The sequence below is a fragment of the Falco naumanni genome, chromosome 1 (assembly GCF_017639655.2).
Source record: "Falco naumanni isolate bFalNau1 chromosome 1, bFalNau1.pat, whole genome shotgun sequence".
In the NCBI taxonomy this organism is placed as follows: domain Eukaryota; kingdom Metazoa; phylum Chordata; class Aves; order Falconiformes; family Falconidae; genus Falco; species Falco naumanni.
The window spans coordinates 83,080,203-83,106,457 of NC_054054.1; the positions used below are offsets into that span (position 1 = coordinate 83,080,203).

At 36.7% G+C, this 26,255-nt stretch overlaps 1 protein-coding gene across 1 annotated transcript in view; it reads left to right on the top strand.

Annotated features, from left to right (window-relative positions):
* The first annotated feature begins 385 nt into the window (after positions 1-385).
* LOC121091659 (palladin-like) overlaps positions 386-26,255 on the top strand; it is a 194,288-nt gene continuing 168,418 nt past the window's right edge. Inside the window, exon 1 of the mRNA XM_040601701.1 lies at positions 386-1,341. Coding sequence (XP_040457635.1) covers positions 401-1,341 — 941 coding nt within the window. The 5' untranslated portion in view covers positions 386-400. The remainder of the gene's footprint in view (positions 1,342-26,255) is intronic.

Below are 26,255 nucleotides of genomic sequence, written 5' to 3' on the forward strand. Positions count from 1 at the left end.
GACAAATCAGGCATGAAGTAACAAATCACTCAGACTGGTCCAGTGGAATCGAGCTTGTGCTAGGCAATGTACAAAGGATGTCTTTCTAGTTCTGAAGGAAGACACATGAGAGAAAAGACTCCCTAAATGCTTTCATTTCCACCTAGACAATTTGCAGCCCTGTCCCATTCTAACAGAAACCAAGGTTTATGGTATTTCTGCTCTTTTCCCAGTTTTGTGTCTACCTGGGAACCTGGATAAAACAGGTGGGGTTTTTATTAAGAAGTTTTTTCATTAAGGAATGGTATTTGTGTTTTCCAGGATGCAAGACAGAAGCTGTGGCCAGGCATTGCCTCTTTCTTTAATGCTGAAGGAGGCTTACTGTGCAGAGAGAGGCACCAATAAGGGATACTCTGAAAATATGCCAGAAGCTTCCTCCTACCATGCCTTTTTCTGTGATTCGCTGTCAGACATACAGAATGGGGAATTTTCAAATGAACTTTCTGCCTTCCTTACCCAGGAGGAGATATGTAAGAGCCTTGACATAGCTCGGGAAGCCATTGCCAATTCCATGAAGGAGGATCAGAATACAGCACCAGATTTTACTCATTATTTCAACACTTCTCATTCTAGCACTTCAGAAAATCCTTCTTTCAGGGATACTAAACTGCACGAGCAAGATGCTTTACAGAGGCCTCAAGCAAGCAGTCTGACTTCATCTGCTGCAAGTCACATTCTCCCAAGGAATCATAAAGAGCAATCCACCACACCTCAAACAGCAGGTAGTTTTGTCACAGTTTCCAGGAGGCAAGCAAGCACCTCACCTTTGCTAACCACTAGTCCCAGCTTCATTAGAAGCCTGAAACATTTGGAGAAGGAAGCTCCGTGTCCGCCTAAGACAAGCCCAAAGTCCAAGTCAGCATCCCAGGGAGAAGTTCCTTTCAGGAACAATCTGTGTGATAAAACTGCCACATTCACAGAGGAATTGTCATCTATATTTAGACAGGCAGCAAAGACAAGAGGCCGAAGTCCTGATGGGGACTCTTCTTCTCCAGACAGTGGATACTTGTCTCCCAAAAAGCAACAACCAGCTCTAAGTGCCTTGGTGCACCAGGACAAGCATCAGCAAGACACTGAGCCTGAGGCAAAATCACCTGGAGTTCATCTGAATGGAGAGCAGTTTTCTGAAAGGGAGAGCATCAATCAGAATGAAATGGACCTTCACCACCCCTTAATCAACATGGAAGAGAATCAGTTTTCACCACCTCAATTCACTCAGAAGCTCCGGAGCCAAGAAGTTGCTGAAGGAAACAGAGTATTGCTGGAGTGCAGAGTTGCTGGCAATCCAGTCCCTGATGTCAGGTAAGTGCATGCCTTTTAACTAAGTCACCAGATATCACCATCTTCTGATTGTGCAAGATGCCTAAGGACAGGTATCACAGTGGACCTGCTTAGAGGTAGTCACATAAGAACAGTAGATCATGCAGTGTTGGTAAGCACATGGGATAACCAGTTCTGACCTCTTTAGTTCTCTAGAGTGTTTCATATGAGTTTTCTGCTTGGGAAATGAAGTTCTACTGGATTCAAGAGCCACATGGCAAAATTAGAAACAGAATTGGCTCTAACAACATTCTGTGTGACTTACCTCATTAATCTAGGCTAGAGAATTAACAGTTTGCCCCTGAAGAGCATATATCAGGCAGTTGATACAGTTTTTACTGTCACTTAATTAAAATTTCTTCAAGTCCACTGCCAATGGGATTTGGGGTCTATACTATAAGAAAACCTAAAGTTTTCTATATCTGGCCACATACTTTCTTGTGTAAAACATTTCCAGAACACATTGATGGTCCCCTTTTCAAAACTTCTTTTGATAGTTTATAGTAAAATTTATGTGTGTTTGCTTTTGTTCAATGACAAAACATAAAATTACTGCTGTATAAGTTTGGTTTAGGTGTTTTGTTTTATTTTTATTATGAATAACTCATGTGTTCCACTCTCTTCCTTTCCTTCTAATGCTAATAGAAATTCAGGTCAACTAGCACTGTACAGACAATGTTTGTCACTTCACAGGTCTGAGACTTAATGCTAATATGATTGCTTATCACACACAGAGATAGATTATACCTCTAGTTTATTTTATATAGCTCCTTACAACCTATTTTGGTTTAAAGTCAACTGAGCACATATTCTCAAAGGAAAATTTTGTCCAGGAAGTCCTGTTTGGACACAATAGAATTTTAGTTCCCCATTTAGAACTTCCTGCAAGGTTCTTTAGTTAGATCTGAAGACAACATAATTATTTTAAAGTTCTCAACATTTCCTTAAAGAAATGTAGCAATCACTTTCCTGTATCACTTGTTGTGCTTTAAATTTCTTCATAGCTTTTGCTGTGAAGTCAACAAGATTAAAAAGCTACAGCTTTGCAAAGTGGTATTATGGCTGTATGTGCTTATATATGCTTTCATTCCAAAGTTACTTTGTAGAAAGTATCTACACAGAATCTTGTTTGTGACTGTTGAAGACAACAGCATTGCCTTTATCCACTGTATTCAGTGAAAATGTATCCCAAACAAGCGGAATATTGAGACACTGGAATTTTTACAGCGTTGAAAGATCATTTATAGAGACATCAAGTGTGTTCAGTTATTTTTGTATACAAAGTGGAAAAACGTGTACCTCAACACGTGGAGTACATTGGTAATGCACTCAAGCTTAGATTGACTTACAAACTGAAGCCAACTGATCTTCTAAGCCAAGACAAGCTGTAGATCTAAGTATGCTAAACAAAGGACTTGCATCATGAGCCTTGCAGCAGGTCAGGAAGCTTACTCCAAAACTGTAATTTTAATGCCCATCAAAAAATATGATATCCATGCCAAGTCATTAATAGTTGTTGTATTTTATTTTTTTTAATATCTGCTGGGGAAAAGAGTAAGAATCACAGTTATGGGTACAAAAGACTGCCAGTTGTTCATTCTCCTTCAGACTTCCATGAAGCAGGAAAGGGGAATTGTAGAAGTTGCACAATTAAGAGAGCCAGGGAATCCTCCTTCTTTTATTTCTTCTCTTAGATACTTCCTTCCCCATTATTAAGATATTGCAGCCTGCCAACGACACTGATGTGGACACTAGGGCAACACAAGCTGTTAATTTCTAGTAATTTTTTTGATGTTGTCATTGCTGGGTTAGATAATATAACACCTAATGTACTGTTACTGATACTTTTGAGTTGTAAAATAGAGTAGTAGCAACAGACAGAGGGCCCACCCTTAAGGAAAAAAAATACTGTTGATTAGTACTGAAGACCTTTTAACCTAATTTTACCCATCTGTAGGTTGACCTGACCTCACCAAGTCACCCTAGACTACTTCTGCAGCCACTAGAGAAATGCACATCTTCCAAATGTCACTTACCTGTATGGTACATTGACAAGAACTTAAAGCAAATTCCTCAGACTAAACTCCAAGTTACTAGTTTGTTATAATAGGTGAGGTGAATTCTACCCATTCCCCCCTCTCTATGCCAGAGAGAAAGAGTTGCTCTGCCCACTTGTATACACAGGTAATGAAACTAGAACAAAACCCTAAACTGTCTCTTACAGGTGAGAATTCACCATGATACTTATTGCTTCAAAGGAACTCAGTTTTCTAGTACTTAAATTTTGAAAACATCCATGCTTCCATAACTTGAACAGCAAACTCCCTTACAAAGTTTCTTGCTAAGAAAGCAAGAGACACAAAGGTGTGGGTTTTTATTGGGTACTACTTATCAAGTCATTAATAGGACTATTCAGGTATTGAGAGTCATTCTGTAGACAGTACTGTTTTACTAGAATGAAACACTGTTTCTGTTGGCTTGGATGTTTTTACCACCATCAGTCTATTATGGTTTAACATATCTCAGTCCTACTGAGTTACAACATGTATTTTGAAGGGTGAAAATGATCTTAGGATAGGCATGGAGGATCTTTAAAAATAGAATTACTAAATATTTACTACATAGATCCTAGGGTCAACAGGCATGTACTTTCATAACACCACAAAAAGCCCCCACTGGTACCATCAGACTCACATACTCTATTTCCTGCCATTGGTACAAGTACAGTTCTGTTCAGAACTGATTAGAAGTTGTTGATTTCTTCTAAGAAATACAGCATAGACAGTTTAGGTGAGTTTGACAGCAGCAATGAGGTTGCAGGGGTTTAACAGCAAAGATGCACTGTTGTAGTACTTCAGTTTCTTGTTGCTCTTATTTTATCTGGCAGAACATCAGTCTCTGTTTCAGTGCTACGACTCTAGAACTGTATGTAAACATCAACTAAACTAGGAGGTTGTGTACAAGCTATGGAACTTTTTTTGCTTAGGTCTTTTACATCATTGTTGTATTCATTTCAGGGCGTGCAAATATCAAGAAGTTTTCAAGAAATCTAGAAAAAAGTTGTGTTCTTTAAATTCTTATGTAAACCGTTTTTTTTAATCTTAACTCTTGCAGAATCATTAAATGAGAAGGCAAATCTTAATCACTGACCAGAATGAGTCATGAGAAACACTGATGACATGAGTGGATGATTTTAAAATCAAGTATACTTTTAAGTAATCTCATCAGTATCAATTAATTTGTAACTTTTGCTTTATTTCCCTTTCTGAAACCTGTAATTGTCCGATGATAATAGGATGCAGATAGAACCATTGCCAAATTACACCAAGTATGCTTCATGCCACCCTCTCAGTCTCCTGAAAAGCTCCCTGACACAGTTTAATACATTTTTAATACAATTCCACCCTCAAATTGGTTTTATTTGATAATATTATTAATTCTCCATCTGGCAACAGCACACAATTTTGTGAATATAGTTAAAGAAGACATATTAGTTACTAACAAAAAATCAGTTTTCAAAAGTTGCTACTAAAAATACATTTCCCCTTTAGTCTCCATTTCGTTATGGATCTTCAAAAATACGGTAGCTGTACCTCAAAAGCTAGTCGTTTCGGACGTCAGTACAATTCTGCAACGTGATCTTTATGTAATGACGCTGACTTGGCTGAAGGGGTCACTCGCACACAGCGCGGGCAGGGCTCTCGCAGGCTGGATTTCTTCTTGGGGCCGAGCAGCACCGAGGGGGAAGTATAGAGCCATTTAGCTATTGAGCTCTGCTGCGGAGCCCGTGGAACAAAATTCAGTGGTTGGGAGGCTGGGCTAGCCGTGTAAGGGCCCGGCAAATACTTGCAGGCTGTTTGGGTGAAAACTCTGAAGTCCTTTCTCTAAATCTTGGGGAAAGGAGGGAGTTCTTTAGAGGATAAGAAAGTGTACAGAAAAATTTGTAGTGGATTCCAGACTATAGCATTACTAGTAACTTCTAAGCAGTTACATATCACCTATGCACATCCCTTCCACTCTTTCTGGAGCTGAAAGGAAATTTTATGGTATATCCTGTATATCCTTTATATCCAGTAAATGGCTAATATGCTGCAGTAGAAAACAACAGCCTATTTAAAATTACTGACGCGCTGCAGTTCAAGTGAAGAACACTTCCTGTTTGTGGCACTTTCAGGGACATCTCTGTAAATCTGAGTTTTATATGGTGAAAAAGTAGAGAAAGCAAAGCAGTAGTGATACAATACTGGTTGACCATTTCTTATATTTTGGTAATAAAAATAATCTAGTTTTCTAAAGCAGTGTACTTAGACAACTGTTTCATGAAACTGAATAATTGATTGTTAATATGTTTGAAAAAAATCTGTGGGGCACAATCATATGAATTGGAAAGATTTAAGTATCTACTGTTTCCCAAAGAAACAGGCCAGAGGAAAAAAGGTGTAAAAGATATTAAATATTTTGAAAACCACTGAATAGGTAGAAGATAGAAATAGATATTGTTATTGCCAACAGAAGGGCTATAGAACAAGCTGAACAGTTACCTGGTCTGTGAGGCATGTGAGTGAGTCACTTAGCACATGCAAAACTTGCTGAATATGAGTTGCAGATAGGGACATGAGCCAGAATTGCCACAGTCTGCACATTTGCATACAGCAATAAGATCTGCATAAACCAGGCTTCATTGTTCTGATTTTCTCCAGAAAAGCCAGTTTCAGTAACATAGCCACTGCAAATATTTTTGGAACTGTGTGGTAAGTGTGATAGAAGTAGAAAGCAATTGGGACTTTCATTTTTTGCCTCAGCTAGGAAGAAAATAACCAGAAGCCATAGTTCCTAAAGTCATGATGAAATAACAATAAATTAATGGTGACTAGAAAAACATTGACTAAATTGTTATTTTCCCTTGTACCCAAGAAGTTGTCCAGCCTAGTAAAGAGCATAGCCGATATTTAGGCAGCATCAAGCACTGGCAGCTATGAGTTCACTGAAGTGACCTACAGCAGAGCAAAAGGCCTTCAAAAGAAGCTACTTAGGTATTTTCTGACCTTTTAGTGTGTTATTGTTTTTCTATGCATCATGTTTGATTCTAGATCCCAATAATATTTATAACTGCCTTTCTTCCCTTTTCATAGCTTTTTTGGAGCTAAACTATCCAAAATCTTCAACCTATCCAGAGTTGAGCTAGCATTCTGCCTTAAGCTGCTACCCTTCTTACAAGACTAAGGATAACAAGGTTCAAGAATCTTATAATAAGCAAGAAACCATCAAATGTAGTGTAAGGACAAGGTGTATATTTGAAGGTTATGTGACTAAGAAGGCCTCTTAAAATTTAAGTTCCTTGGATGTTCATAGCTGTATCATATAGAAAGTAAAAACAGTAAGTATTATGGATTGAGTGACAAAATTTGACCAAATTAGCTTTGTTCTACAAGAGGAAAGTAAGTAATCTTTATAGAACTTGTAACTAGAGTCTTATGGTTGAATCTCAAAAGAAAACATTCAGTTAAATTTCAAGAACCACTACATTTCCTCAAAATTCAATGCCTAACTTACTAGTTCTACTAGCAGAAAAAAAGATACCTAACAACAAAGATTTTGTCACTAGTCAGAACAATTTTAACATTGCTGAACAACCCAGATTCCAACCTAAGACCTAGCAAACTACTGGGTAATTGTAATTTGAGATGTTTTAGGATATTTGCCTTCTAAAGAAGGTCTAAAGCATATAAAATAGAAGTTGAATCAGAAATTTTCTGTATTACTTTCAAAACCATTTCATCAGTCAGTAGCTCTCCTTCAAAGTGCGTCAGCAGTGCAGTACTTAAAATACCCAAGTCAGCAATGAGCTAGCTAAAGCAAATCCCTGCTGGGAGTGACTTAGAGCTCTTCAGCATTTGCCTCAGTACCTGAATATTTAATTACTTCTGAGGTCTGCCCTGAACTTTAAGCTATGATTAAAGTATTTGCAGATATTCACCCAGATTCTCTATTCACCCAGATTATGTAGCACAACAGGTATTGAAATGTTTTGTGCAAAGTATAGTAAGTATATTCTTTTCATTCTTCAACAGCAGTAACCAAAACCAAAACAACAACAACAACAAAAATTTAAGAATGGCTTTCCACATACTACATGGCAAGAACAGGGCTTCTTTGCTTTAAGGAACCTATTTGTTCTCATGAGAACCTTTTTCTTCTCATAAATGTTGTTTATCTAAATTCCATTATAACACATACCCAAAATTAACACCTAGAAACATTATTTGCATGTAATCCAGAACTGTTCTTAGAAAATATAGAAATAAATACAAAGTACAATTTATAATAAAGCCCATACTACCTAGATTTCTACAATTTCACAAAACTTACCCAGTTTTACAGCCTTTAAAATCTTTGAAGTCTAAAAGCATGCATTAAACTGTGTTTCTACCATAGTCTTCCTGTCAGGCAGAGCTGCAAAGAACATTGGGTGTCATATTAAGTAATGCTTAACACAAATCTACACAGCTGGGTGGAAATCCAGGTGCACAGGACAACAGTGACTGAACTACCTAGACAGCAGTTCATAGATTTTTAAGTCTTGGAAATGTAAAGGTTGTCACAGATGTAGTTTCTGCTTCCTTACTAGGCTTGATTTCAGTAGGAAAACTGTGGTTTAGATGTAGCATTTAGTTCTTTTCTTAAGGTCTCTCATTGTGTAAATTTTATAGTTGTAATGAAACACCAGTGTTATCTTTGGTAGGAGATACAGGTGTTCTACTAGGGCTGTAACGGCAGGACTTTAATACTACTTATTTTTTATTAGGTATGAGTACCTATTTGCACGTACATTAATGGAACAGATTTCACAATCCTAGGTATCCTTAGTTCAAAAAAAATCCATTTCTTGGGTATGTTATTCACTTTTTTGTGTAAGCTCTATAATAGTCATCTTCAGAACTGTTACTTTTCCATTTGTAAAATCTTAACTATTCAGGTTAGAGTTTAGGACCAGGCGGTTCAGGTCCTGCTTTCCAAATGTTCTCATAAGGTTAAATACATACTTATCTTATTCAAGGTGGAAACTTTAGTGAAGCTATTTTGTGATGAACTTGTTTAAAGTACTTGTTAATTCTATTCTTATTTGCTAGCCCAACACTAGGGAAGGGCCCAAGAACTAAACTTGCTTCTGAAAAATTAGATGTGTCTTAAAAACTGATTTTGCTACACTATAAGCATTATGGTAGCTACAGTGATTGCAGAAATACTTTATAGAAGATTAAAAGAATTAATATGTGCTCTATGTGGCAGGAGAGGGCTCTTGTGACTTGAAAATCATTAACAGCCACATCTATTATTCCTAAAGTGTGACAAGAAATAGTGGTTCTTTTTTATTACACAACCTTTTGTAAACAAGAAGTGTCTCCACAATATTTTGTATTTGTACTTGTTAAAAATGGAAGATTTTTGTACCTAAGGACTTCCTTGGGTCAAAAAAGGTATCTTTGCAGATCTGGATGCTTTTTTCTTTATGGAGCACTGAAGATCATCTCAAAGTATAACCATCAGTATTATTGCTGAGTGTTAATAGAAAAACGTTTTTAGCCATTTTAATCTGGTAGTGCATTAATTTCAGAAATCTCTTCAGCAGAAATGTGTTGTTATTTAGTATTTTATTTGCATTCAAATTAAGATACTATATCTATAGATATGAAAATCACATGTCAACATCCTCAACATTTTTGTCACAAGAATATTTTTTCTTACTCCTTCTTATAGCAATAATCTGTACTTTTACTTTTTTTTCTTCATTTAGAAGTCAAAATTACAGCTATTTGCAGTCTTGACAATAACAAGTCAATAAAAAAAAAAGTCAATAAGAATATTCTTTTAGCCCTTCTTCCCTTCTCATTTATTTCCTTTTATTCTCTTGGTTTATTTGACCATGCTATGACATTCTTATGTCTTTTGTTTGTTTGCTTTCACTAATTTGAGATAAGGCCTGTCCATCTGCAGGTATCCCTGGAGTTCCAGTTTCCTTTGGAGCAGATCTGGAATGTAATGTTTAAAGTCACATCAGTGACTTATGAAACTGCTTCTTCATTCTGTTTGTCTTAGAGCAGTGCTCTGGACTAGTGGGCTTTATTGGGGAAGCAAGGGTTTATACCCTAGCACAAATTGTTAAGCTGTTGCAGTGGCTGCCTGTAGTAATTTGTGCCCTGCACATTTTAGGTACATAATGGTGCATCTTTCAAGTATTTTCTCTGCCATTATGCATCCATTTGTGGCAATGAATGTCCACACTATCAGGATTTTCTGCATCTGGGGGGAAAACATACAGTGGTGTTAAGACCTATTCAGGTCATGTACCCATCTGCTTTAAAGAAACAGTGTGACATATACATATCTAAGATAATGCTAGTAGTGCACCAGTTTTCTTAATTTGTAAATAATATTCCTTCTACCTAAGAACCACAAGGGTGTTGGAAAGAGGATTCTTTACTGTTTGTCATAACACTACATAAGAACAGCATTTAGGAGACTATTGTATTATATGGTAACCAAGTGTTCTATCTGGATGGAGGTCTTTTGTCTTACTTTATTGTCTAAAATTATAGGGTACAGTATATAAAATGGGTATCTGGAGAGCCAGGATCTTTCCTAGGTGAATTGATCTTTACAAAGTCCAGATTGTAATAACAGGATAATTTATGAAAGTCTTGTAAAATAAACAAATTGCTAGAGAGCTTAGGCTGAGAAATCTATTGATCTTACAAAATGAATATTCAAAGATCTAAAATCAAGAATGTGTGGGTGTGGTTGGGGGAGGGGACAGGACATGGACTGTATACTTGTTTACTTGATTGTTTTTTGCAAAAGCCCCAAGGAGGATCTATAGATCCTGGACACTGGGGTTACTCTCACATTTCATTTATTTCTTGTCTCTGTAGAGTAGTTATGACTACATGATGTATGCATTTCCTCATCTTTGTCATACAGGGTCTGTGCATCACCGGGCTCTCTTTTTCTTCAGAGCTGTAAGTTTAGTATTTTTCATGAATGCTGAAATGTCTTCTGTGGTTTTTCTTTTAGAAAATTACATACTTTATTTTTGGTTTTCCATCATGAAAATAGGAAGAATACAGCCTTTTAGGTGCACGAAGATGAGTTGTAAGAGGCAGTTTGAAAAACAATGGGTTAGTTGTTGAAACTAGGATTGTTTGTTCACATTGTAATTAGGAAGAGAATTCCAGTTCAGTTACTTTATTTTTCTCTGTCTGTTTGTGAATGCCAGTGTCTCTGTCTTGGTGTATTTCTGATGACATTACTGAAAGTTTAAAAGCATCTCAGTTCACTTATTTATTCTTTTGTTCTGCTTTGTCTGCCTCTCAGTAATGGAATGCAAATCTAAAGTTCCTTGCTAATGTTCCATAAATAAATAAGATACTAACTAGTATTTATAAAAAGACCCAGAGATTAGATGAAAATGTTACCAAAGTACATTTTAAACTGATTCTAGGCTTGATGACTGATGTGAAAATCTTAAAAGTATATTAATAAAAATTACTCCTCTAAAATAAGAAAAATGGTGCTGCTATCTGCATAATAATAAAAAAGAGGAACTTTTGCCTTTTATTTACATAAGAATTGTATGAGACTTGGATGAACTCTAAAATAGCAAGGCACCACATGTCTTCAGAAAGTTCTTTCACTACACTAGCTTTGACAATGTTAAACATTTTTAGTTTTTAAAACCTAAGCTTAATTGAAGTAGTTTTAAAATACAGATTTCCAACAAAACTGCTGCTGAAACAGGGCCAGAGGCAGTATTCCAAGAGGCTGCTTTTACTTAATGTTTTGCATTTATTTGTATAAAACTTATATATCATCCCTGGGCCTTTCCAGTAAGCGTCAACAGCCAAGAAGTCTGACGCATTAGCAATCTGCTTGTCACAAACTAATTTAAAATACCAATCTGTGACAAATTAAAACTAAATGTAGAGGCTAAATAGAACAGAGGTGAGAATGAATCCACAGATTTTAGGAGTGAATTGTTTTACTTTGTACTGAGATGTGAAGAGATATGGAGTAGTGAAGCTTTTCATAGAGAGAAGTGTTTGGAGTCAGTAATTCTGGTATCATTACTTATCAATGTTCAACAGGTATGCCATGCTATTCCAAATCCTATTTAAAATATTATGTTTAATATTCTTCGACATGGTTGCTCATTTGCCTAAAGACAATAACACATCTTGGATTGTTTAAGATTCTTAAGGTAATTATATCAGTTTAATAATGTTACATAAACAGGACATACCTTTGTAAGATACAATATGTTGCTTTATAAATATAAACTAAGTAAATACAATTATCACTTTGAAACTTGATGCTTTAAAAAATCTTTACTAATAACAACTTTCTGAATGTCTGAAATATGCTCTGTAAATGCAGTCTAGACAATGTGAAAGCTAACTTTAGAGATCTGGATGAGGAAATTGAAGAAAGAGGATGTCTGTAAACATTCATAGCTAATGACTGAAAATGTTAGACTTCAGTTCATGCAATTAGAGCTGACAGGACTTTGAGGGATGTAGAGAAGGCTAAGGACTAAAAGTTTGCAATAGACCAAACACAGAAGAAATATTGTTAAACAGCAGTTAATGTTGAGCTTATTTTATTACTTCTAGAACCCATCTGGGAAGTGCATTCTTTCTAACAAGCTTTACAGTTTGACAGGGCTCTGTTAAGTGAACTGTAAAGATTGATCATTTAATAGTCCATGGGCTTGCCCTTTAAGCCCAGGCAAAGGTAAAGGAAGAAGTAAAAGAAATTCTTTTGCACACCCACTCCCTGCCACATAGTAAAATAAGAAAGTCCTTCCCATAATAACTGTATTTCCTTCCCTAAGCATAGATGTAAAGAGAACAGGGAGTTAAAGAATTAGTAGGGCTTTGGTTTCATACCTTGTACAATCGTGCTTACATTTTGAGATGGGTGGTGCAAGAACAGCAGCAAATAGAGATGTTATTTCTGTGAACCCTCTGAAAAGCTTCCTTTCAGTGAAACACATCACTCTCATCAATGGTGAGGTTCATAGAAAGAAATAGATAAATGGAAATCCTGGGTAGCTTTTTCAGGGTATGTGGTAGAGATGTTCAAGGGACAACATGATCAAAGAAGCCCGTTCCTGGGCTTTACAAAACCTCTGCAGATGTATTATATGCAGAACAGCTATTTTATTTATACCTGAGGCGTTATAATGGTTTCTCACCATGTTACTTATTCACAAAACATTTTATGTTGTTGAGTTCTCACATTCCATGGACTTTAGGAAAGAAATGAAGTTTAAAAGATGTATTGTTTTTTACACTTTTGGATATTGAAAAATAATCTACAGTTACGTAGTGAGGAGATAGCATTTTTTTTAAGATAGCAAAATGAACAGAATTTGGAAGTTTAGCTTTGCGCAGAATAAATTTAACTGAGGAGTAGTTCCTTTAGACACTCAAGTGGGTTTTAGCTTTTATCCTCTAAAAAATTTTACATGTATTAATATAAGGAATAGACTTGCTACTTTGCTTCTGTCGGTTGCCTTGTCTGAGGCAACTCACAGAAGAATTGATCAGTAGCAATAGTGAAAAACTGTAAACAACTGAAATAATAAGGGACTTGCTTAAGTATTGAAAACTTGAATCAGTATCCACATGACATGTTTCTGTAGAACAGGAAATGAGCAGACTTCTTAAATATACACCTGTGTAATCTGGGTAGATAGGAGATGCTATTTTATGAAATAAATCAGGAAGAATAATTCAGCTAGATTATTTCACCTGTATATACAAAGACAATTTAAGTATAGGCAAATGCCTGTATAGCAGTATCTTGTCTGATGTACTGAAGTACTCAAAAGTGCTCATTATAGGCCAGACTCCAAGAACCTTATTTTCCTGAAGTAATACACTACAGTTAGTATAATACTACTCCATATATATGAGTGCACAACTCAAGATTAGGAGTAGTGTGAACTCGAATAGGTCAGACTTCCTGTGGGAAAGGGTAATAAGTTAAAATGCTTGGAGGCTGGAAGTAATTAGCAGGTAGAATCACTCCTGAAACATGGACAGGTCAAAGCAAGTAGAAGACTAAAATTGTTCTGCAACAAGTCTGTTATGAAGACATGTTTCTCTTAGTCTAACACTAACATGCTGCTTCATATCAGTGATTCATTTTTCTATTTATTAATAATGTATACTTGCAGTGCATGCATGCATTAATGTTATAAAATAATTAAGACTTCGCACTTATGCAGTGCCTTTCATATGAGCATTTCAGCGTTTTGTAAACAGCTTGTATAATTTGTGAACAGCTTTTATCTCCTTTTATTTGATAAGGTTGTGCTTTTCAGATGGACAAGGGAAAAAGATCAGACAAATAGAATCCACCTCTCAATTAAGATACAGTACCCATAGCTAATATAAATCAGTTTAATAATACAGAATGTGGCCACTAAGATAACACATGGCCCAACAGTAAATCATTGCTTAGGGGAAGACCACTTAAATATTTGCCCTGTGAGTATCTGCGACATGTATTTAACTGAACTAACATGAACTGAAGGCATACTAGACTAGCCTTGACAATTGCAAGTTGATAACAAGCTTCATAGAAGACTTTCACATTTGGCCACAATCTAGCATAATTAGCATTTTGCTCTTCCACTGTCTTTTTTTTCCCCTGTGACATATCAGTAAAATGGGTAAAATATTAATACACTGATACTGCCAGTACTTCACATGGGCATGAATGATACCTCAAGAAAGAACCTGGGCAGAATCAAGGATGACTATAAAGTCCTGGGGATGCAAGTGAAAAATGTTGGTGCCCAAGTTATTTTTGCTTCCATTTTACCAGTTAGAGGAAAGGGTGCCACCAGAAACAGACATATAACACACATCAACTTGTGGCTTCATGGCAGGTGCTGTCACGACGGTTTTAGTTTCTGTGACAAAGGGGGCATTCTTTGATGACTATAACCTGTTAGGGAGGGATGGAATCCATCTGTCTAGAAGAGGCAACGGAATCTTTGGCAGCAGGCTGGCCAGCTTGGTGAGGTGGAGCTTTAAACTAAAGGATTTGGTGGGGAGGGGTCCAAAGTGTCAATGCTCATGCCATCACATCCAACCTGGGAATAAGCCAGCCCAAGCAGAGCAGCAATATACTTTGCTGCCTCTCATGACAAGTACCAGAAGGCCAGGCACCTCAAGGGTGTGCATGTGTGGCTATGGTGGATCCTCTTGCACCCCTCCTGTGAAACCTGTGTGCTCAATTATCTCTCTGAACTGTGTACAGCAATGCATACAGTGTGGGGAATAAAAGGAGGAATCAGAGGTATGTGTGGCAATCGCAGGGCCATGATCTCACTGTATTTAGAGACATGGTGGGATAGCTCACACGACTGGAATGCTGTCTTTTCAGAGTGGTAACTCATTTCTGCAGTTAGGTACTCTGCATGCCTGTGTTGGACTGTGAAGGCCTTGAGTGGGCACAGAGATATTCTTTGTAATACCATATTTAAGAGATAAGTTGAAACATGGATCTCTTTACGACAGTTATCCTAGTTAAAGCTTGAATGTGAAGTGACTTAATTTCTACCTTATTCACTAAACAACCCCCAAGTTAGTTAAATAAAGATAATGCGTAAGTGAACTGACATGCTTATTTTCAGCTAAATCATAGTTCTGGATAAAAAGTAATGCATTATGCCTAGTTGAAGTTATGTAAGTTAAGTTTTATAAATTTTGAAGTGTTTGAAGAGTGAATTTCTGTTATTGTCCAGTACAGGCTTGTAGAGGAATGAAGCTGGGTTAATTAGCATTGATAATATACAACTGTGGTTTGGCTTCAGGGGCGGTGGGTTGGCCGATGTAGATAAGGTGCAGCTGTGCCTGGTTCTGTTAAGTGGTTGAGAGCCAATGAAGAGAAAGCAGCCGAGGAAGAAGCAAGAGAAGAGAGAGTGGGTTCTGGATGAGATGAGGAGAAGGTAGCAGAGGGACTGGCATGAGATGGTAAAAGATCTTGTTGCAGCTTGATAGTTTGGAGAGTGCAATGACACAGGCTGATTAAGAAGTGTGCTGGCTTAGGATTCTGTTTCCAGTATCAGATGTCCCACTAAGTAGAATGTGAAGCTCGTCAAAACTTTTTCTCATTTTTTCCCTTCTTTTGGGAAATGTGTTTCTCTGATAGTTCTGAATGTAAATACTTGCTGAACCAATTAGTTCAGAAAATAAAAGGAATGAAATTATGTAGGTAAATAACAAATGCAATGTAAGGTATAAAAATGGCTTTTTAATTTTTCCTATTAATCTGTGAAATCAGCTGTTGTTAAATATTGTACTGGTTTTGGCTGGGATAGAGTTAATTTTCTTCATAGTAGCTAGTATGGGGCTATGCTTTGGATTTGTGCTGGGAACTGTTAATACAGGGATCTCTTCATTGTTGCCGAGCGGTGCTTACACAGAGTTCAGGCCTTTTCTGTTTCTCACACCAACCCACCAGTGAGTAGGCTAGGGGTCCACAAGAAGCTGGGAGGACAGCTGACCCCAACTGACCCAAGGGATATTGCAGACCATATGGTGTCGTGCCCAGTGTATAAAGCTGGGGGAAGAAGGAAGGCAGGGGCATTTGGAGTGATGGCTATTGTCTTCCTGAGTAACCGTTACACGTGATGGGGCCCTGCTTTTCTGGGGATGGCTGAACGCCTGTCTGCTGATGGGACGTGGTGAATGAATTCCTTGTTTTGCTTGTGTGCGCAGCTTTTGCTTTCCCTATTAAACTGTCTTTATCTCGACCCACAAGTTTTCTTACTTTTACTCTTCCAATTCTCTCCCCCATCCCACTGGAGGGAAGTGAGCAAGTGGTTGTGGTGTACTTGGTTGCCAGCTAGGGTTAAACCATGACAGTCCTTTTTGGTGCCTAATGTGGGGCACAAAGGGTTTGTGGTAACAGCAAATTTAATTGAAGTGTGCCAGATCAAATTTATACCTGTTATTGCTCTTTTAGCTATTAATTGGCAGACTCCTGTGCTTGCCATGGTGCTTGCTTGCCTTACTGTATATTAGTCTAGTGTTCGTTGGTGGCTGCTTGCTGTACTGCTTGTTATCTTATTCTACTGTGCATGGGAACATTTTCTTAACAGCAGTGGCTGTGCACCTGGGCTGGCAGATAGCCAGGGCATCGCTGCTGTTTCTGTGCTGCTGTACTGGACAGGAACTCCAGTGTAACTCAAGTTGAAGGGATGAGTCCACACAGGAGCAGGACACCCCGAAGCATCAGGGTTGGTGGATAAGCCGATGCTGGGTGCATCTCAGAGTGTCTGTGGCCGTGGTTATGTCTGTGCTGCAGCTGGTATACCTCTTGAGGATTGTGGCTGAGGATAAGACCATACTGGAGAAGGTATAACTCAAAGCATCTGTGGCAAAATGCTGCAGCAGGCACATCCTGAAGCATCAGTGACAGAATATATTCTTAGTTCCCATTAGATCCCTTCACTTAGAATTTTCTGCTTTTTAAACTGTAAAGGCTTACATTAAGATACCTGGTATAGCTATTTATCAGGTAAACATTATCACTGTTTACAAGCAGTGTAAACCAAACTCTTTTAAGACCTGCAGTGACCAATTGATATGTGCCTCAAGCAGATAACAAAAGCCACAGAGTGTGTTAGTGCTTTTTAAAAAGGCAGAAAAACTTCTAAAGGAAGTTCTTATTCAGAATTGAAGATATTAATAAAAAGTGGGGAAATATAACTTTTTCATTTTTAAGGGCCTGCCTTAGTTCTGAATGACTAATCCATAGAAAATTCCATTCTCACAGTTGCTGCATGAAAAGTCCTCAGAAAGAGAATTCCATGATAATCAATGAATGGGATTTATGTTCCTAAATTCTTTGAGAGCTTTCATGCACAACAGTGAGACATCTAATTTTGATACTACATGTAACAGAATATATGGTATAATATTGGTAATAATATTCCAATTGATTGTAAAAAAAAAAATGAAGACGTTATCTCAATTTCTGTTTTTGCACTTTAACAGCTTTCTTAAATAACGGGGTTTATGTCTTCTAAACTATGATTATACTTAACCAGTCATCAGTCAAGCAAATCTGGAAAAGAAAAAAAACTTGGAGGGGAAAACACTTACTCTCTATAATATGCTATTCAAACTCTGTTGGATGGTTTCCCCAAGAATGCTTGTGAATTGCTGCTGTTAGAAGGGATTCTTCTGCAGAGGTTAATTTAGGGAGGACTTGAATCTTAGTTAAGAAGCAGTATAACGTCATCCAAACTAAAATGCTGAACTTACTTTTTTAATGTCTTTCCCATACACTGCAGAGAGCATTTGTATGTTACAGTCTTTATTAGCAATTACTGTCAATATTGACTGGATCTAAAGACTTCAGTAATTTGTCCCTTAGGACAATAAAGATCGACAACATAATTCTCAATTTATGGTTTGCTTGAGATGTTGATACAGTGAGTCTCTTGTACAGTGAAGAGTGAGGAAAAACACTTGTAGCCTTACAGAGGTGAGCGTTACTGTATGTTTTCTGCCTTTTTTCCAAAACAGCATTGCCGCTGGTGAGGGCTTTCAAGTTTAATTAGGGAGGGTTGGGACAGGAGGAGAGCTGATTCTATCTGAGCTTCCTCAGGCTTGCCATATGGCCAGAAGGAATCTATAAAAGCTTGTTTTCCACAAAACCCATGAGAGGTAATTTGGGGGGACTTTACCTATAAAGGAAATAGTTGGAGATGATTTGCGGTTAACTGGGGAATTGTTACAGATGCCAGGCATTGCAATTCTAGAACATGCTACTGACTGCAAATTCAAAGGCTGGTGATTCAGAGTTTCAGCCTAGAATCTCTCTGTATTCTCAGAGGATCTCTATATCACCGACTAAAGCCCTGCTCCCTTTTTTTAAAAAAAAAAAAAAAAAAAAAAAAAAAAAACACACAACAAAAACAACAAAAGCACAACTAAAACATAACCTAAATGAGCTAATTTCTTGTTGTATGGAGGAAACACCACTGTTGCTGTGATCCAGGTAAGTGGCAACCTGAAAATTGGATCCATGTGACCTTACATAGTGTGATATTACAGCCAAAGTCACTCTAGAACCCAGGACTGACATAAGACCCGTGGAAAATTCCTACAGAAACTGATGGAGAAACTGGTTTTCAATGAAGAATTTCCCTGGTTTTATAGTTAGAGCAGGCCCACTATGTTATGTTCCTTCATGGCTTTAGTCCTCAGAAGGACTATTCTTCAGGTGTGTGACATGAGCATAGAAATTACATGCTCTTGATTGAGAAGGAAGATGCAGTATTATAGTTTCCTTAGCTGCATGGTATTGAAAAGGTAACCTTTAACTGAATGTAGTCATCATGACTCAAAGCAGACTATTATTTTGTCTCCTGCCTATTTGCAAGATGGATCTACTATAGCCTTCACAACAAGGTTGGACTGCACTTCAATACTTTGCATTTTAAACACAGATTGAATTCATTAATTATTGCTTCAATTAACCATATACTCTGCTTTACTGATTTTAGTGTAGTGCAGTTTGACTAAAAGGCATTACATGTTTTTGTATGCAGCCTCTATTACAAGTGCAGATATTTTGCTTGATATTATATATTTTAATGCTGCTACATTAGGTAATTTCTAGATAGTTCAAACTGCAACAAAAGTGTGGCATATACCTCTAAGGCCATGTTGATCCCAAGGATGAACCTGATTTGCTGCACTATTATTTATTCATAGTATAAAAAGTTTTCTCTTTTTCTGTCATTCTTAAAGATTAACTTGCTTACCTATAACTTAAATAGTGCTTTCTAAATAGGAAACAGGAAAAAAGTGAAATGTTGATATGAAGGTGGACATTACTGTCCCAACAGCATTGTAGTGTATTATATGCAAATTTAAACTTTAGACCTTCTGGAAAATGAACCAGTGGTGCATATTGTAGCAACTTCTCAGTTTAGAAAGAATCTGCATGGAGTTCTTCATGCTTAATTCATAATTCAGAGCAATTCTATGGGGTTTAGGGTAAAAATTAAGATTTTTACTTTAACAAATAGGGTTCTTCAGCAGCTTGGAAATTTGCTACTTAAGTCCAGTTCTGTATCTGTTTTTGTTATACAAATGTGTGATTAAGACAATTCAATGCTCTGCATGTGATAAAGCAAAGAGAATAGCCAGGAGAATATTGTTTTGCATTCCTTTGGTTTCTCCCTGCCTTACTTAATGCCTTAAAAATCTTTGGTTTTGTATTTCAGGTAACTTAGAAAAGTATCTATTCCTCACCTTTTTGTGGAAAAGGGAATGTGAAAAAGTTGGGTTGAAGGGGGATATTGTCTCTAGTCATGTATTTTTATATTGTTGACATGAAATGAACATTGTCTAACAGTGGATAAATATTTAAATTATAGAATGAATTTCCAAAGTCACAGGGGATCAGGCACTAAGAAATGGGAAACTATCTACAAAAAACACACTTGCTGAAAATCTTCATGTATTCTTTGGTGTTTCTTTCTTTGTCTTTAATATCTTAATAGAAGAACTGAAGTTCTTTTAATCTAAAAGGTAAATTTTTGTCCTAGAGCAAGTTATTTGATCTAGACTAGCTCTCTATTTTCAAGTGAGAGAAAGATAATTTATACTAATCTTTGTGAAAACAAAATTCAACTCTTTTTCAGGAAAGACCCATGTTCAGATAATTGTTGTAGCATGTGGTACAAATATCCCATGAACTCCAGTGAAATCTGTTTTCCGGCTGAAATGCATTGCCTGGCAAATCTGTTATTGACTCTGGTTTGTACAGCACCTTGCCAGTTCCCCATATTCCGCACCAGTAATGAAACTAGCAGTTGCAGTAATCTCAGTTGATGTAAATATATTCCTTTTTTTTAAAAAAAAAAGAAGAAAAAAAGATACAATCTTGACATTTGCAGCAGAGATTGTTACAACCTTAAACCTGTCTGTGTTGTGTTTTTATACACCTAAAAGAAGCACGGGGCAAACAAAAGCATAGTATTCTAGATAAAGAAGTCCTCACTTAAGTTTTAAGTTTTATTTACACCCAGTTTACATGGTGTTCTATTAAGATTGCTTTTGCAGCCAGCAGGATTTTTTGGGAGACAAGCTGGAAGCAAAAAACATTCCAGAAATAACCTAGTTGCCCTTTGCTGCCTTACAAAGTGCAGGGCTCTTTCTAAAGTATGTAGATGAGAATAACGTCTCTAATTTACCACAATTCAAAGCCAAATGTCTCCTTTTGATATTTACTGAAATTTGCATACATGCTGGCAACACTGTAGCTGCACTTTTGACAGCTTATTTGTGTTTCCCCATGAAGAGTACTGCAGTAGCTTCCTTAGATAAGGAATGTCAGGGGTGAAATAAGGGACTTCTTATTTGTTAGAAAGGCTCTCTTGACACACCTAATAAAGATTCTCAGAATGCAGATGTCTGACAGTAGGAGACATGAGGAACCACCGACCTTCTGCATGGATCTTCCCATTTATGCCTAAGGCATTCTTTGAATTGGCAGTGAAAAAAAACTACAGTACATGCAAGCACACTATGGGTGAATGAAAGAACTGAAGAAACAGCCACTACTTAGGAATGCTAGAGAAAGGCCTTAGGCACTGCCCTTACTGGAGATTTTTTTTTTTTTTTTTTTGCTAGTGCAGTGTGGTTTTGACATTTCTTTAGGGGCTCCTACTGTTGTAGACAAAAATCTTACTCTTATCTTGTGCTCATAAGTGATGAAACTGAGGTGCAGAGCTTCCTGGAAGTAGGTTTAGAAGGAATACCACTGCCTTTTGTGCCAATGGCACACATACATTTTCTTTCAACAGGAATATCCTTTACTTAATTCTACTAATTAAACTACAGGTAGAGCATCATAGGGAAGATGTGACCACCAACACATACAAAAGAACAGAGCAGTTCCTAGTTTTTTATTGTATATTTTTAGCCTATATTAGTAATGGAGAATTCTGCTTTAGAAATTGACTTCAGTAATTTACCTAAAAAATCAAGTAATACCTTTTTTCTTTTTTTTGTTGTGTGTGGCAGAACATTTAACACTACCATCTGTGCTCATCCCCTTTTTGCTTTTCTTAAAACCTGCATTTCAAGAAACAGCAATTTCTTTTCATAGGACAGCAAGTATCTCTTTGAGAAATCAAGTGACTTCATAACCCTTTAAATCTACCGAGAGTCTTTGTCTCTCCTTACTTTTTTCTTTAGGTATTCAGAAAGTTTTCTCTTTCACCATATAAAATAGTCCCATTCATGCATAACATCCAGAATTGAATTCTAGGGAGGTGGTTTTTTCCCTAAGATTCAATCTGATTTTCAAATAAAACTTGGAGATCAAAGCAGGCTGTTGAAACTCTGCTGCAGGAGTGTCGGTTAGACCAGGGAAGTTTGTCAATATGCAAGGTATTTTACCTCAGTGTTGCAAGGTATTTTCCCAAGAAGTTTTTTATTCTTCCACTAGAATACAGTGAGGAGCCTAGACTAGTTGTAACTGTTCTTTACTGTCTTGTTGTCATCTTCTTTTTCTCTTTGACTGTCTTAGCTGAGCTAGTACATTTAGTTGCATCTAAATTGGACTGTGCTCCAGTTCATAAAGTGATGCTGATTTTTTCTTTTCTTCGGACAACTAAACAGGTCTGCCCTAAGTTTGGAGTTCTCAATACATGAAATGTCTTAATTTTTTCATCAAATTGCATTTATGTTGTTCTTTAGAATAACTGTGTTTCTTTTTATTACTAATTAATTTTTCAACGTTTGAACTCTTTCTTGAGTACTTTGGTGAATAATGTGCAGGGAATAACTTCATACTTAGCATTTTATTTTTGCCTTACGTATTATATTGGATCTATTCTCTTGTTTGCTCATTGATACTTAGTGAACAGTACAAAAACTATTTCTTAGTACTTTTCCCTGTACTCAAAATTGAAACCATCCAGTTAATTATATAACTACCCTCAAAATTGTTGGTCGTATATAGCCAGGTACCAGGTCATATATGACCAGGAGGTATCTTAAGATGAGATTATTTGAATAAAAAGGCTTTTCCTCATTGTTCACCAAAAATCAGTGACTAAATCCATGACTGAATCAAAAATCCATAAATATTAAAAGATTTAAATAGGCATTAAGAATAGAAGTATCAATAAATTTGAATATTTGAAATAAAATATCAAAGATACTGTAGTGTGGGGGATGGACTTTGTTTTAACACTGTTCCATTATCCATTCCATGTGTATTAGGTCATCTCTAAGATGGAAACATGCCATTGAAGTTTTCATTCAAGTCTTGAAAAGTGTAATCGTAATACCTCTTAGCTGAACTAGAAGGGATTTCAATGGTGAGTTAACACAGATGCAATATTTGATATAAAGTAATTATTTGCACCCTTATGTAGGAGTAAGAGTAGGCTATTTGAAATGCGGAGTTTCATCATTGATTTCTTTGTTCTGCAGTGAATCAAGGGTTAGCATAATCTTCTCAGGAGGAAGGACTGTCAATCTAAGGGAAATTCACAACTTCAGACATTGTACCATAAAGGACTCTTCTTTGCTTTTCATTAATTTAATCAAAATTTTAAAAAATATCAACAATGGAGGGAAACTGCATGAAAAATTGAAGATTACTGAAACAGACATGCTGGAAATTAAAATATAGGAATAGTGCCTGACGTACTTTTCTACTAAATATTGAGAAGATACTATTTCTTCAGTTTTAAGACTAGATGTTTTTTGAAGTCTTTAATTAGTCATTCTTCACATTTATTGCAGTGAATGTAGGATTCATGTAGTACTTAGTGTATCACCAATATTACTTGAGGCATTAGGCCTGCAAAACAAAATTTATTAATAACTGCAAATTAGGTTGTCACCTATCTGAAGTCCTATGAGGCACTTTAAAGAGCTACTGTGTTTTAAAAGAATGTAAAAATGAGCAGAACTGTCTAAACACACAGTATCAGATGTTCAATCTGGTATATTTCATCTTGACTCCCAAAAAGACCTTGTACTGTGGGCCAAAGAGAGAGGGAGGAGGAGAACTGCTGAGGCTTCTGAAATATCGGAGTCATCTGGTATTCTTCTAAAATTAAACTTTCTTGCATAAGCTTAAACAGGATAGCTTCAGGTATAAGATCAATTAAATCAGTTGCTCTCTTAGGTTTACTTAGGTAATCCTATAGAATAAAACTTAACCTTTTCTTAGCTCACTGAAGAATGGAATGCCAAAATCTTTCAGATTGACCATTTAGACTGCAGGGAGACTATTTTGTGATAGATGCAGTCTTTTCACGTGATAGATCTGAGAGAGTTTGGAATTATTTTGAATGTTACTAGTTTTTTGAGGTGGGGTGGGAAGATGACTGTTTTAGTACTGCCCACAATGCAGGCTCTTGTACCAGAGTTCGCTTATACCCAAGGTCCTGAATAAATAGAAAGCCACAACGTGTAAAAAAGGACTCCATTCCAAAGGAACTTGTTTAAAGCTGATAATAATTGTGTGATCTTATTTTGAAATTGGTTGCAAGTGTCCAGTGCTCATTTGTTAGTGAACTGAAGCAAAAGGAGGTTATATACTAAGTTGATTTTGAAGTACATAAGTGTTTAATGAGAGAAATCCAGGGACAGAAAGGCTCCTGACTGTTATTTTAGTATTCTAAAAATTTGTTCATGCTTCTAAGCTTCAAGAAGGCAAGCATGTTGCACAACCAGTTCCAATTTCAAAATACGCTTTAACACAAAGGTGGTGCAGTGAACAGGAAACTAGGAGACTGATTTCAAGAAACTGGTTTCTTGTATGTTTAATGTATTTCTCAAGTCTTAAACCCTTGTATTGAAACAAAGGCATCATTGAGAGATAACTGAGAGGCAGAACAAGCTAGTGGACAGGAAAGAGCTTGGCCTTCTGTCTGATGTAACCAGGTTATAGACCTAAAGAAATTTGTAGTACAACAGACCTGATATCCTTTGGTTACTCGCTGTCCTCATAGAGCACAAAGATATCCCAAGATGTAAGAAAGGCACGTATCAGTCAGGGATATAAGTGCAAGGCATAGCTGAATGGATGGAGCTTGGTGCAAGCTACAGATAAGATGATGATTGTTACTATTTTACCCAATCCTGTGGGAGTTCTGCAGTTTTCACTGGACTTGAGTTTTACTGCATTTTGTAGCTGCACTGCACCCCAAGTATAGCCGCCTCTTAATCTGTGGTATAGAATTTCATGAAGTCACCCTGTTGTAGAGAATACTGCGGTAAGTCTGTACTTAGCTGTGGTGGCTGTAACCAGAGCATCATATCCCATTCCAGAACTACCACTGGAGTCTAGAACTCCTGACTCATTTATTCTGCTCCTTGTTACCAAATATGCACGTACCTGCTGAAATCTGTTCCATACTTAGAAACAAATACTGATTCTGAAAAGATGATAGTCTACTGTGGTTTCACAGCACACCATAATCTCTCATGCAAACCCCTCTATTGGCTACATGATGATCAAAAATCCCATTTCTTCCAGTAAGACACATTATACGTGCACTGTGTAACTTCAGTAAGGCCAGCAAGTTCTGTAGAATTCTTACCTTGTTTTGAAAATAGACCTGTGCTTTTTTGTTGCTTTGTTGCAGAAATCAGGAGAGGAACTTGAAGTGAGAAAAACAAATGGCACATAATTCTTGCAAGTTTTTAAAAAATGTATCTGAATTTTTTTTCTTAATCGTATGTGATTATATCATTTCTATAAATGGCTCTTCTACTATGTCTATTTAGGGTTAGGATAGTTTTATTTTTCTCTTCACCTAATATTTGAATCCCTTTCACCTTTCTAATTTTATGCTTCATGAAACTTCATAGCCTGAGAACCCTTTGAGAGTAGTAATCATAGATCTAACAGAATACTTTTGATTTTTATCACAGCATGAAGGCAAAATGAAGAAATGCTCAGATTCAATGATGTTTTTCTTTAGAGTAGCTACTTGAAAATACCAATGGAAAAAATGTTGATCTTTGTAAGGGCCACGTTGGCTAGAAAGGAAGTATTTTGATTACATTGTAATAGTATGAAATATAGCCTAGATAATAAAAGGCAAAAGGTTATGGCCTCTTACTATATAATCTCTTTGGCCATCAGCCAGAGCAGGAAATTTTCTCTCGGAGACTGAATGCATCTAGTAACTTGAAAAGTAATATATTTTCAGAGACACTAGCTTCATTTCACACTGCTTTCTAGAATTAGATTGTCACCTTACAGAACGGACTTATTGTTTGAAAAGCAGTCTGTAGTCTAACTCTTTTTTCCATATATATTTAAAGTATGCTTTAATTGGATGGAGAGAGGGGAGAATACAGTTATTTTAGGAAAGACCTTTATTGCTAATGAACAATAGTATACTGTAATGTATGCTAGAGAACAGCATATGCTATTCATGACTCTATAGCACAAATGTGTCACCATAAAGCCAAATGCTAAAATAATGTATTTGCAGTATTTCACTTAGCAGAAATTACTTTTGGTACAGTCATGTCAGTACGAAGTCCTAAAAAGTGCAGTGATGGGTCCTGCAGTTATGTCCTGCTTTTCCTGTTTGTTGCACCAAGTGAGTTTGTTCATTTTATTTAAAAAAGTCTTTGTGGAGAGACCATTTTATGCATCTGTATAGCACCAGCAGGCAGGGGTGAGGGAGGAAGGGAAAGGCTCTAGATATTTGGAGGTATTTCAAATCAACCTTGAAAAGATTTTAGTTATGCATCTTTAAAATAACTGTTATTTATTGTACAGAAAAAATATGCTGCTGAAATTTGACAGTGAAATATGGT